Here is a 14,227-nt window from a genome sequence, read left to right on the forward strand (position 1 = left end):
TTTGTGGTGGGAGGCTGTCTGTGCACTACAGGGTATTAAACAGCAGCTCTGGCCTTTACCCTTAGATGTTGACAGCATCCTCCCAATTGTGACAACCAAGAAGGTCCCAGACGGTGCTTGCAAATAAGTAAAATCACTGCCAACCAAGAACCATTGCTTTAGAGTGAAAATTAAGCTTGACCACTTGACTCGGACTGCTTGGGGAATGTCCATTTTACAGGCATACTGTGACTTACACACCTCAGCAAACATCTGGCAATTAGCAGCATTAGAGATCTTTCTAAATTCTGTGTGATCAGAAGCAGTAGTAATTTGTGAATGATGAAAAATGGTCAAGAAAATGCAGTCTATACATTTCAAAGAGAATCAGAGGTAACTTTACTGTCATTTTATCAGCAAGAATTACTGAATCACAGTGCTTAATTGATAAATATTCTAACAATCAGAAAAATGCTGTCTATTTTAATCTGTTAAGGACCACAGGACTGAGGCAGTTTAAAAATCAAAAATGGAACAATCATCAATCTAGCTCAGATCAGTCTTTGAATATTCTCCATGAATTCTCAATTCAAAAAAAAAAAAACTCAAGTCTTTTCTTTAAACTCATCATTTCTTTCCAATTATCAAAAGAAATCCCTTTCATTTCATGAAGAAGCACCTTGCTATGTGTCAAAAAGCACATTACTAAGTTTTAAACCCATTTCTTCAGCATCCTCATCTTGAGTTTTGTCGTAACAGTCAACCTGAGATACATCACTTTCTTTAGTTTGTTCTTTTCTTACTGTCTTTAAACACTTGTCCAGTCTCTTGATAAACAAGTCCACATCCTGTGTCTTCATTCCAATGGCTGACGCAGCATTGAGATAAGCACAAGGGTAATTATTTGTATGTGACATAAAGCCTCTGAAAGTGTAGCCACTCACAGTCTGCACAGACCCAAGAGGCACAACCCTGAAATGGAAAAGATTTACCAATTTAATATGTCTGGTGATGTTAAGAGAATGTTACCCATAAACAAAAGATATCTGTGGTACTAAAGCTTATATCTATTTATTCAGAAATCATAAATAATGGCCTATGCAAATAGTCTGAGTCAGTCTTAAAATTAAATTATACAATAAACTGCTATTGCACACAGAAAAGTCCTGCCTGGTGACTGCCATTTATTTATCTTCTTCAAAGAGCTACCTACAAGCTTGAGGAATCAAACACTCTTACATCTTCAAAGAAATCAAAGGAAATTATTCCCATTTTGTGCCAAATCTGGAATTTTTACTTCATATATTCACACTTTGCTGAAATATTGAAAAATGATTGTCTTGTATCACCTCAAATAATCAGCAAGTGATAGTAACTAAAACTCCAGGTATTTGATCAGTGCTATGCACTGAAGGGTATTAAAGCAATACTCCACGCAAAATTATGTAAGTGTTCAGGGCAGGGGTAGAGGGGAACTCTGGTGGTATAGTGAGTAAGGCATTTGGCTGCTAACCAGAAGGTCAGTGGTTCAAATTCACCAGCTGTTCTATAGGAAGATGAGGCAATCTACTTCCATAAAGACTTATAACCTTGGAAGCTCAATAGGGGGCTGTTATGGGTCAAAACTGTCTCACTAGCAATGGGTTTGGTTTATGGGGAGGGAGGAGAGGACAGTAAACAGTAAGATTCAGCACAAGCATGTTTTCATTGCCATTCTAATGGCAAATTCTAAAACAAAAGAATTCAGTGAAGGTGATCAACCTAACCACAAAAACAAATAATGGCAACACTGAGACCAAAGTTGAGAAAACCCTTCCGGAAGTGTCAAAACTATGCTGTAAACAAATACATTTCATCAAGGTAAAAGCCAAATTAACTTTTTCTTTTAAAAAAGTGGTCCTAAGAACTTCTCTCTAGAATTTATAGAAAACTCCAACACCTCAATAACAAAAAGACAAACAATCCAATTAAAAAATGGGCACACATGAATAGACACTTCACCAAGGAAGACATTCAAGCAGCCAACAAACATATGAAGAAATGCTCACGATCATTAGCTATTACAGAGATGCAAGTCAAAACAACAATGAGGTACCACCTTGCTCCAGTACCAGTAGCAAAGTTCAACAACACAGAAAATAACAAATGCTGGCGAGATTGTGGAGAGATTGGGACTCTCATACACTGCTGATGGGACTGTAAAATGGTACAACCACTGTGGAAACCAGTATGGTGATTCCTTCAAAAGTTGGAATTAGAAATACCACTTGACCCAGACATTCCATTACTAGGTATATACCCTAAAGAAGTGAGAGCCATAACAAGAACAGATATATGCACATCCATGTTCATCGCAGCACTATTTACAATAGCCAAAAGATGGAAACAACCTAGGTGTCCATCAACTGAGGAATGGATAACCAAACATACACACAATCAGATACTACGCAACACTAGAGAATAATGTAGAATCTGCAAGAGGTGCAAAACACCGCATAACGTGGATGAACTTTGAAGACATTATGCTGAGTGAAATAAGTCAATCACAAAAGGACAAATATTGTATTAGCCTGTTATTGTAAAAGTTAAGGAAAAGTTTATCTATAGAAGGAAATTTTCTTTGTTGGTTACCAGGGGTGGGAGGGGAGTGGAAAGAATGCTGTTAGATAGACAGAGATAAGTATTGATTTGGATGAAGAGAAAGGCAATGTACCAAATGTGAGTGACCAATATGGCACCACTGAGAATGAGAAAGACATAGAGAGGTACATGAGGTACAGACAACAAATATGAACCCTTTTGTACATACAGTAATGCATTGTCAGTGAAGGCTAACATGGGCATATGGGTGGACAGACTGAACGATTAGCTATGTCTATGAAATGGGGAGTGTATTCAAGAACATATATAGGGTTGGCAGACAATGGTCCTATAAGTTTATGTGAATGATCAGAATTCCCAGGTGTATGGCAGAGCTGACAAGGGGCAAGGTTGTGGTCACTGCTTGGTCACAGCCAGCTACCCAGAGGGACCGAGCAGTTGAACCTGTGGGCCCAGGACCACAGTCGCAGGGGACATCAAGCTCAATTGGCATAACATACTACATAAAACACTGTTCCACCTCCTACTTTGATGAGTAGCGACTAGTATCTTAAAAGCTAGCAAGCTGCCATCTAGATGCAACGATGGGTCTCTCCTCGTCCAGAGGAAAGAAGAATGAAGAAAACCAAAATTAATGGAAACGATTAGTCCAAGTGACTGGTACACCATCCAATCTGCAGCCTATATGACGAGACCAGAAGAACTAGATGGTGCCCGGCTACCACTATCATCCACTTGAAAGGGGATCTATGTAGGAGATCCTTGATAGAGAGGGAGAACAATGTGGAACAAAATTAAAAATCATTTGGAGAAAAAAAAAAAAAAAACGGGGGGGACAAGGTTTGCTGGTCTAATAGAGCCTGGTGGAACCACTGAGTCTATGGCCTCTAGCTGCCCTTCAGGTCTGGAATTGAACCCATACCTGTGGTTTCCAGCAGGGCAGAGGACAGGCAAATGAGTTGAACATTTACCTCAGGTAGATACACTCCTTGGAGAGAACAGTCATGGGAGAAAGAAGGGCTGCTTATGCACAGGGAGACAGCTCAGGGGGCAGGAGTGCACGGAGGGATGGACACAGGGAAGAGTTAACTGCAGTGTAGTAAATTACTTAGTATGGCTTTTCTACCCATAAGTCTTTGTAAACTCCAAGGTGGGAATTGTTATTAGCAACTGAGGAGATCCTGATTGCTAAAGTCGCCCACCTTGACTATTTCTGTTGGGAGTGGCACAAAACAATGTTCTGGGAGGTTCCCACTCTCTCTTAGTTGCTTAGAGGTCTGATGCTATGATTGGCTAGTTTGGGCATTCTGCCAGGCTCAAAAGGAGGACGCCTAGAGGCAGAACTCTCTCTCTAACTGCTGGTTGAGGAAGATGTGCTGCTGCAAGAGACATGCGCTCTTGAAAGAGACGCGCGCTGCTGGGAAAGAGACACAAGAGATGTGCATTGTTGAGTGAGACACCGAGGGACATGTACTGCTGGGTGAGAGACTGTGAGAGACTGTTGGCTGAGGAACGGTGGGCTGGGAGAGAGACTGAGCATTCTTCCTGAACTTGAATTGTAGTCTGGTGCTTCCCTAATAAGCCTCATAATCTGTGAGTTCTGTGTGGCCACTGCAGTGAATTATTGAGCCCAGGAGAGAGGTGGTGGTGCTTTGGGAGGAACGGTTGGAGAAAGGGCTGGAGGGAGACAGCATGTCTGGCCTTGCAGTAATAGACCTTGGGTTACTGCTGGTAATCCTGTCTTCCTCTTGTGAGATTAGAGGTCAGAACATGTGGCCTCCTTATGCTTTTAGCAGTAACTGTGGGGAGGAAGTGGGAGGGGAGCTGTTGCACTGTGGTAAACTGTGGTCAGTGTCATGAGACAAAGTGTATGTGAACTGCTGTATGGAAAGTAAATTTGCTCTGTAAACCTTCACCCAAATCACAATTAAAAAAAAAAAAAAGTGGTCCTTTGATGTGAAACTTCCCATCAAGGTAAGGAAAGAGAAACTCTTTATTAGAAACATAAATAATAGTATTGGGATATTTAGAGCAAGGTATTTCTTTTCAAGTCATTTTTCTCTGGCCTCATCAAACATAAAATCAAGTGCATTTTCAAGCCATGTAACTATAAAAGGAAAAAGAACATTTTTTTCAAAGGCAGTACTTAGGCAAAAATTGCCTAACATTTTTAGTTTAGGAAAAAAGACTTTCCTTAACAACATTTTCACTTGAATTTCACTCAAATTTCACAATAAATCATGCCTTATTTCTAACACCACAACATGACACCACTGAAGATCAACTAACAAAGGAAAAATAAAGAAAATAATTTGTGCATAGAACTGCTGAAACTCTGTTTCCACATGTCTAGTAAAACAAGTAGGAGCTCTGGTAGCGTAGTGCATGGAAGAAAGGTTAGGCAATCTACTTCTGTAGTGATACCACCTCAGAAACCCAAGGAGGGGTCACTCTGAGTAGGGTCCAACTCAACAACACATAACAGCAACAACACTGAAACAAGTATGAGTCCTATCTTCCTGTGACTCTTTCCAGTGGAGGCAGTACACAGGGGCAGATGAGAGCCTCACAGATCCTCTACTTCGCCACTGTTTCACCTCAGGATGAATTGTCACAGAGTTCAGCACACACGTGGGGGACTATTCTTGAGGGCGGGGCCTTTCCTAGCATTAACCGGGAAGGCCAATATACGTACCTGGCTCCAGATACCTGTCTGGTAAAAAGCATTGAGCCAAGCTGAGTGACAGCTTTGTCATGGTGTTCATCTAGTGTCCTAAGAGTCACAGCTGAAAAAGAAGAAAGTATCCAAAGAAGCTTTTGTTTACCATCACAAAAATCACTAAATAAACAAACTCTATGATGAAGACAATACCTTTCAGTCATTGTCATATGACAGTTTCACTTTAATGCACTTAAATTATGGCAGGGATTTGTTTACATGTCAGACAAAAATACTGTAATGGAAAGTAACATGCTCAGAATCTGAAATAGCATTTCTCTATCACTACCAGAGACAGTGCATTTTCCAATTAAATAGATGGTACAACGGCACAACCAGTATGGCAGTTTATTCAAATTCAACCAAATCTTAAGAACTTGCAAAATGAGAACTTGGCAACATATTATTAATGACTTGACCACAAACTTTATTTTTACCCTTGTTAACACAGTACATTTTATATCCAAATCTACCTACCTACCTATCTATTAAGATCAAATTCTGCACAAGGAAATTATCTTCCTGTGGTTGTATTGTTGTTGCTGTTGTTAGGTGCCGTCAGGTTGGCTCTGACTCACAGTGACCCTATGTACAACAGAATGAAACACTGCCCAGTCCTGCACCATCCTCACAACTGTTACCATGCTTGAGTCCGGCATTTCAGTCTCTGTGTCAACCTGTTTCATTGAGGATCTTCTCCTTTTCATTGACCCTCCACACAGCATGATATCCTTCTCCAGGGAATGGTCCCACCTGACAACATGACCAAAGTACAAGAGACAAAGTCTGGCTATTCTTCCTTCGAAGGAGCATTCCAGCTATATCCCAAGACAGATTTGTTTGTTCTTCTAGACATCCATGGTACAGTCAGTATTTTTCACCAACATCACAGTTGAAGTGCATCAATTCTTCTGCAGTCTTCCTTATGTACCGTGCTGCTTTCACATGTATATGCATATGAGGCACTGAAAATACCATGGCTTGAATCAGGCACACTTCAATCTTCAAAGTGACATCTTTGCTCTTTACCACTTTAGTCTTTTGCAGCAGATTTTCCCAATGTAATATGTCATTTGATTTCTTGACTGCTGCTTCCATGGACATTGATTGTAGATCCAAGTAAAATGCAATCCTTGGTAACTTCAACCTGTTTGCCATTTATCATGATGTTGCTTACTGGTCCAGTTATGAGGATTTCTGTTTTTTCATTTATGGTGCTATAGGCAAAACCGTATTCTATTCCTACCAACATTACTAGCACTATCTATTAAAGACTGCCTCATTTACCATACTAGACACTTTACAAGCATAACTGTGATTAATCTTTTAACTACTGTGTATGAGAGAGATTATAATGTCTATTTTATAGACAGGGGCAAGGAGGTTAGAGGCTAGTGCACAGCAAACCTGGAATGAGAGCCATGCCATGCCATCTTCTATCTATACAGATATAAGCCAACAGAGGACTGGCTGGAATGGTTTTTAATATATAATGTTGCCCAAAAGGTATAGTATGGGCCCATTCCTGAAAAACATTTCAGTCACAAATTATTCACTATCCTTACTTAGGTAAATGAAAACTAGAAAGACAGTATACTACACATATTCACATATTACAAGGGATAATTATGAAGCTTAAAAGTTACTCGATAATGTAAATGTCAATATTCACATTATCCTTTTTAGAACCCCTTTACTATATGATAAAAATACCTATTCTTTATACACATGAAATAATCATAAATCAAGATTTTGCTAATTATACAAATGAAATTATCATAAATTAAGATTTCTCTAACATAGAGGCTAAAGATGATAAGCAATAGCATTAAAAATAGCAACTGTAAGAAAATCTTTAAATTCTGATCTTTTGGTGCTTTGTTAATAAGTAGAATTTTTAATTATTTATAGAGTTCTTGCAATCAATTTTGATTCGAAGCAAGATTTAAAGTATTATTTTCTGTACGTTCACTATAAAACTTAACATTGATTCTGATTCTTTCAATGTATAGACTACATCTTAAAAATACATTAAAATATTTCTAAAGGCTACTTAAACTTTTCATTTATAAATTCATACTATAATCAGTGAACTTAGAAATATCATTATAATCAGAGAAGAGTTCCTTCTCTTTCTAAACAGATCAATTTAAAAATATTTTGGGGATGGGTCAAAATATTTCCTTTCAATCACATAAATTAAAAATGACCAATCCTTTTACTTGACTAAAAGAATACAGTCCCCAGATTATAAACAAGTTCCACTCCTAAGTCTGTCTTTAAGTCAAATTTATACGTAAGTCGGAACAAGGAGGTGTGGTTCACATCTAATGTTGGGTTTTCAAATGTTTGTCTTAGAATATAGTATAGTGTACCTTTCTATGCATAAAAAAAAACTAAGAACAGTTCTAGATACACTGAAAGATCTTTACATAACAATACAGTAATAATAATGTTTTAATGCACATCACAAAGTGGTGCCCATTTGTTACTATGAACCACTGTACCGTACCTCAAATGTTTAATATAATAGGCTTTATGGGGAAGGCCTGTAACTACAGACTGTACATAAGTTGGGCATTAGTAACCCAGGGACTGCCTGTATTGAATTTTTGTTTTTTAAGTAAAATAAATTACCTAAAGATATGGGATTATGAGGTGTATGCAACATTCTTTCACTGTAGGCTTCTGACAGCTTCTTTAGTTCATTGGACAAATATGAAAACATTTCCTGCAAAAACAAAATGTCACATTTAAATCAAATCAAATCCTAAATGTCACATGAAATATTTAGTGACATAAAACCTGACTGGTAGAAGTCTCTGCTGTAAACTAACTCATCCAAGAAGATCTAGAGGCATAACACCTAAGGCATATGCCTGCTAACCAGAAAGTTGGCAGTTCAAACCCACCAGGTGATCTGTGAAAGAAAGATGGGACAATCTACTTCCCATTGTATGGGCCCATTCCTGAAGATATACTGCCTTGGAAACCCAATGGAGGTTGCTATGAGTTGTAATTGACTCGATGGCTTTTTTTTCTTTTTTTTGCTATGTGCCCTGGGAGCAAGTCTCTCCTTTGCCCCAATCTAGTGAGATTCAAAGCTGACATAATCAACAGAAAACACAGGATTTAAGTAAAGAAAGCTAAGAACCAACACATGTCCACTATTATGCACCTATCACGATCCAGCCTCTTCTCAGAAGTCCCACTGTCTCTAGCCCAAGCAGCCATCAACCACTTCTCTGGACAGCGCAACAGATTCTGTATTACTTTTACGCTGCTCTCTCATCTCCTACAATCTGTTCTACACACAAGCCAGACCAGTCTCTCAAAAGTATAAATCAGATCATGTTCCTTTCCCACTTAAAAGCCATGACTTTTTCCTGTAAGCATAAAAATACAACATCCAGACTCCTCATATATAAGGGCTCACAAGGTCTGGCCCGGCCTATATATTCAAGTCAACAACAGTCATTCCCCCACACACTAGATGCCTGCCACAGCAACCCCTGAAATGTCAGATCTTTGCATCTGCTTTCCCATATAGTTCTCCCCGATCACTCCCTCACTGGCCCTTGTCATATTCTAAGAAGACCTTCCTTTGTCACTTCCTTGTCTACGAAAGTAACTCTCCTGCTCTGCCCATGCCCATTTCCCTCCAAAACCATTACCTACCTATTTGGGTTCCTTCACAATACTTACCACAATCTGAGATGATCTTATTTATTTGCTTAAATGAATCTTACCTGTTACTACCCATTAAAACACTAAACTCTTTGAAGGAGTCTTTTCCACCACTCTTTCACCATCACCACCAACAATGTGCCAGGCTGTCAGTATACAAGTTACTTAGAAAGTCAGCCAGTGAGCACGCTATGGATCAAAACAACCTGATCTGCAGCCAACCACGGGGAGGGCACACGACCACGCAGCGTCTCTGCAGCCAACCACGGGGAGGGCACACGACCACGCATCATCTCTGTCTCTTGTGCATGGGGCTGCCAGGAGTTGAGGGCCAACTCAACAGCAGCTCACAACCACACACCTGGGAAAAGTTTACAAACGTTATTTCCTTTAAATCACACAAACATAAAATCAACCAATCCCTTAACTTGATTAAAAGACTACAGCAACTAAAACCTAAAAATTGTATTACTGATCCCCCTCTGCAAAGTAATATATACTCAATAGTAGAAAACATATACACATATTTTACAACTATAAAAGTTCACATGCATATGTGTGTAAGGGATAGTTTAATAAAGTTGCAAACAAATATTAAGTGGCCACTGTTTGACTTCAAATTATCGTTTCATCTTCCCTTTAGCCCTTTAAAAATTGTTGAAATAAAAACGTGCCCAGTAAAGTCTGGAGCTGAATGAGCCCATTTGCACTGACCGCCCCCAGGCACCATGAAGATGTAAACTCTAAAGATACACCAGAGAGCCAAGGGCCAGCACAGTATCAGGGGGCAGTGGTGGTTCTGGGGTAGAATTCTCACACATGCCATTCTTACTGAAAAGGAGAATTTCCAGGTTTCATTTGTACATTTTCTTCTCCTTGTAAGAAGGTCAATGATTTAAATGCTTTGTATTTTTAAAAAGCAGTCCCGTATTTTCATTTAGGTATTAATTGCTGATTTTTCTACATCTATATTATTCACCAAACTCATCCTGAAACCGTCTCATTCTCTCTTATTCTCAAATTCACCAATTCTAATAAGGAGAAACAAATCCAATAGCCAGGAAATGCCTTTTTTTAGACCCCTTATGTTTTTCCTTATAACAATGACAACAAAAACTACATCTATTCTTCATTTATCTGTCACCACATATTAATCAAGCAAAGCTTTCTCCATTTTATACATTTAAGTGGTAGGGACCAATCTAAAATGCTATTCTATCTACTTGAGCTGCCACAGTAATTCACCAATGTGATCACATTGGCAGAATAAGAGGAACATGACAAGTAGTTAATCTGTACCCAACTTGCCTATTTCTGGAAAAGAGGAAATGTTTTCTTATTAACAGCACTGTTGTTCTAATTGTTAGGCACTGTTAAGTTAGTTCCGACTCACAGCAATGAAGGTACAACAAAACAAAACACTGCCAGTCCTTCACCATCTGCACATCCGTTGGTATGGTTGAGCCCAATGCCATAGCCACTGTGTGAGTTCATCTTGTTGACACTCTTCCTCTTTCTCGCTGACCCTCTACTTTACCAAGCATGATGTCCTTCTCCAGGGACTGGTCCTTCCTGGTAACATGTCCAGAGTACATCAAACAAAACCTCACTATTCTGCTTCTAGAGAACATTCTGGCTGTACTTCTTCCAAGACAGATTTTTTTGTTCTTCTAGCAATCCATGATATACATAATATTCTTTGCCAACACCATAATTCAAATGCATTAATTCCTCTTCAGTCTTTTTTATTCATTGTCCAGCTTCCACATGCATATAAGGTGAGGGAAAATACCATGGCTTGGGTCAGGTGCACTTTAGTCCTCACAGCAACATCTTTGCTCTTGAACACTTTAAAGAGGCCTTTTGCAGCAGATTTGCCCAATACAATACACTGTTTGATTTCTGGACTGCTGCTTCCATTGATTGTGGAGCCAAGTAACATGAAATCCTTGACAACTTCAATACTTTATTTATCATGACGCTGCACATTGGTCCAGTTGTGAGGACTTATGTTTCTTTTATGCTGAAATCCATAATGAAGGCTGAAGTCTTAGATCTTCATCAGTAAGTACTTTAAGTCATATTCACTTTCAGCAAGCAAGATTATGTCATCTGCGTTACATGGGCAGTACAAACAACAAATATGAACCCCTTTGTAAATACAATACTGAGTTGTCAATGAAAGCAAACATGGGTATAGGGACGGATAGATGGGTGAACAAGCTAAACAATTATGTATGTCTAAATGGAGAGTGTATCCAAGATCATATACAGGGTTGGCAGACAATGGGCCTCTCGAAGAGTATGAAGGGATGGACACTGGGAGGAGGTAATTATGGGGAGGAAGTGGGAGGGGAGCTGCTGCATTGTAAATTTTGGTCAATGACATGAGACAAAGTATATGTGAACTGCTGTATGAAAAGTGAATTTACTCTGTAAATCTTCACCCAAATCCTAATTAAAAAAAAAAAAAAAGATTATGTCATCTGCATATGCCAAATTGTTAATGAGTCATCCTCCAATCCTGATGCTGCATTCTTCATACAATCTAGCTTCTTGGATTATTTGCTTAGCATACAAATTGATTAATATGGTGAAAGGATACAACTTGACATACACACACCCTTCCTGATTTTAAACCACACAGTATCCCCTTGTTCTGTTTGAACAAGGCCTCTTGATCTATACACAGATTCCTCATGAGTACAATTAAGTTTTCCAGAATTTCCATTCTTCACAATGTTACCTATAATTTCTAATAATCTATATAGTCAAATGCCTTTTTTAATCAACAAAATACAGGTAAACCTCTGCTTTCAGTCAAGATCCATCTGATATCATCAATAGTATCTTTCATTCCACGTCCTCTTCTTAATGTGGCTTGAGATTCTGGCAGTTCCCTGTTGATGTACTGCTACAACTGTACAATTACCTTCAGCAAAATTTTACTTGCATGTGACATTAATGATACTGCTTGATAATGTCCACATTCTGTTGGATCACCTTTTTTTTAGAATAGGCAAAAATATGGATCTCTTGCAAATCAAAACAACAATGAGATACCATCTTGCTCCAACACTAGTAGCAAAGTTCAACAAGACAGAAAATAACAAATGCTGGCGAGGATGTGGAGAGATTGGGACTCTCCTACACTGCTGGTGGGACTGTAAAATGGTACAACCATTGTGGAAAGCAGTATGGCAATTCCTTCAAAAGTTGGAACTAGAAATAATACCATTTGACCCAGCTATTCCATTACTAGGTATATATCCTAAAGAAGTGAGAGCCATGACAAGAACAGATATATGCACACCCAAGTTCATCGCGGCACTATTTACAATAGCCAAAACATGGAAACAACCTAGATGTCCATCAACTGAGGAATGGATATCCAAATTATGGTACATACACACAATGGAATACTCTGCAACCCTAAAGAATAATGTAGAATCTGCAAAACACCACATAACGTGGATGAACTTGGAGGCCATTATGCTGAGTGAAATAAGTCAATCACAAAGGGACAAATACTGTATTATTAGTCCATTACTGTAAAAGTCAAGGAAATGCTTATCTATGGAAGGACATTTTCTTTGTTGGTTACCAGGGGTGGGAGGGGAGGGTAGAGAATACAGTTAGATAGATAGAGATAAGTTTTGATTTGGGTTAAGAGAAAGGCAATGTACCAAATGTGAGTGATCAATACAGTGGCATTGAGGAAGAGAAAGACATAGAGAGGTACGTGGGAAGTACAGGCAACAAAGATGAACCCTTTTGCACATATAGTATGACGTGGTCAGTGAAGGCAAACATGGGTATATGGGTGGGTATATGGGTGGATAGATGGGTGGACAGGCTGAACTACTAGCTATGTCTATGAAGTAGGGAGTGCACTCAAGAACATGTATAGGGTTGGCAGACAATGATCCTATAACTTTATGTGTATGATCTGAGTTCCCAGGTGTATAATGTAGCTGACAAGGGGCAAGGTTGTAGTCACTGCTTGGTCACAGCCAGCTACGCAGAAGGACCGAGTAGTTGAACCTGTGGGCTTGGGACCATAGTCGCAGAGGACATCAAGCTCAATTGGCATAACACACTACACAAAACATTGTTCCACCTCCTACTGTGGCGAGTAGCGACTGGGATCTTAAAAGCTTGGAAGCTGCCATCTAGATGCAACGATGAGTCTCTCCTGGTCCAGAGCAAAGAAGAATGACGAAAACCAAAAATTCATGGAAACAATTAGCCCTAGCGACTGGTACACCATCCGCTCTACAGCCTATATGACTATAAGACCAGAAGAACTAGATGGTACCTGGCTATTACTGACAACCACTTGGAAGAGGATCTATGTAGGAGATCCTGGATAGAGAGGGAGAACAATGTGGAACAAAACTCAAAATCATATGGAAAAAAAAAAGGGGGGGCCAAGGTTTGCTGGCCTGATGGAGCCTGGTGAAACCACTGAGACTATGGCCCCTAGCTGCCCTTCAGGTCTGGAATTGAACACATGCCTGTGTCTTCCAAACAACGGGCAAGCATACATTTACCTGAGGTAGGTACACTCCTTGGAGAGAACAAGCATGGGAGAAAGAAGGACTGCTTACGCACAGGGAGACAGCTCAGGGGCAGGAATTCATGGAGGGATGGACACAGGAAAGAGGTCACTGTCGGGAGGAAGTGGGAGGGGAGATGTTGCATTGTGATAAATTGTGGTCAATGTCATGAGACAAAGTATATGTGAACTGCTGTATGGAAAGTGTATTTGCCTGTAAATTTTCACCCAAATCACAATAAAAAGAAAAAAAAATATGGATCTCTTCCAGTCAGCTGGCCAGGTAACTATCTTCCAAATTTTGTCATACACAAGTGAGCACTTCCACGATGTTGTACCCGTTTGTTGAAGCATCTCAATGAGTATTCCATCAATTTCTGAACCCTTGTTTTTCGCTAATGGCTTCAGTGCAGCTTGAACTTCTTCCTTCAATATCATCAGTTCTCGGCTGAAGCTGATTGTTGTTGTTGTTAGGTGCCATCGAGTTGTCTTCGACTCATAGTGACCCTATGCACAGCAGAAAGAAACACTGCCTGGTCCCGTGCCAGATCCCCGATCATTGCTATACTTGAGCCCATCGCCACAGCTACTGTGTCAATCCATCTCGTTGAGGGCCTTCCCCTCTTTCGTTGACCCTCCACCTTACCAAGCATGACATCCTTCTCCAGGGAATGGTCCCTTCT

General features: G+C 39.6%; 1 protein-coding gene across 1 annotated transcript in view; it reads right to left on the reverse strand.

The window, feature by feature from the left end:
* Positions 1–662: 662 nt before the first annotated feature.
* The window catches only part of SEPSECS (Sep (O-phosphoserine) tRNA:Sec (selenocysteine) tRNA synthase), an 82,697-nt gene continuing 69,132 nt past the window's right edge, over positions 663–14,227 (reverse strand). Inside the window, 3 exon segments of the mRNA XM_007952562.2 lie at positions 663–951; positions 5,276–5,366; positions 7,937–8,030. Coding sequence (XP_007950753.2) covers positions 663–951; positions 5,276–5,366; positions 7,937–8,030 — 474 coding nt within the window.

The sequence above is a fragment of the Orycteropus afer genome, unplaced genomic scaffold, assembly GCF_000298275.1.
Source record: "Orycteropus afer afer isolate SDZICR_OR568_19922 unplaced genomic scaffold, OryAfe1.0 scaffold00346, whole genome shotgun sequence".
In the NCBI taxonomy this organism is placed as follows: domain Eukaryota; kingdom Metazoa; phylum Chordata; class Mammalia; order Tubulidentata; family Orycteropodidae; genus Orycteropus; species Orycteropus afer.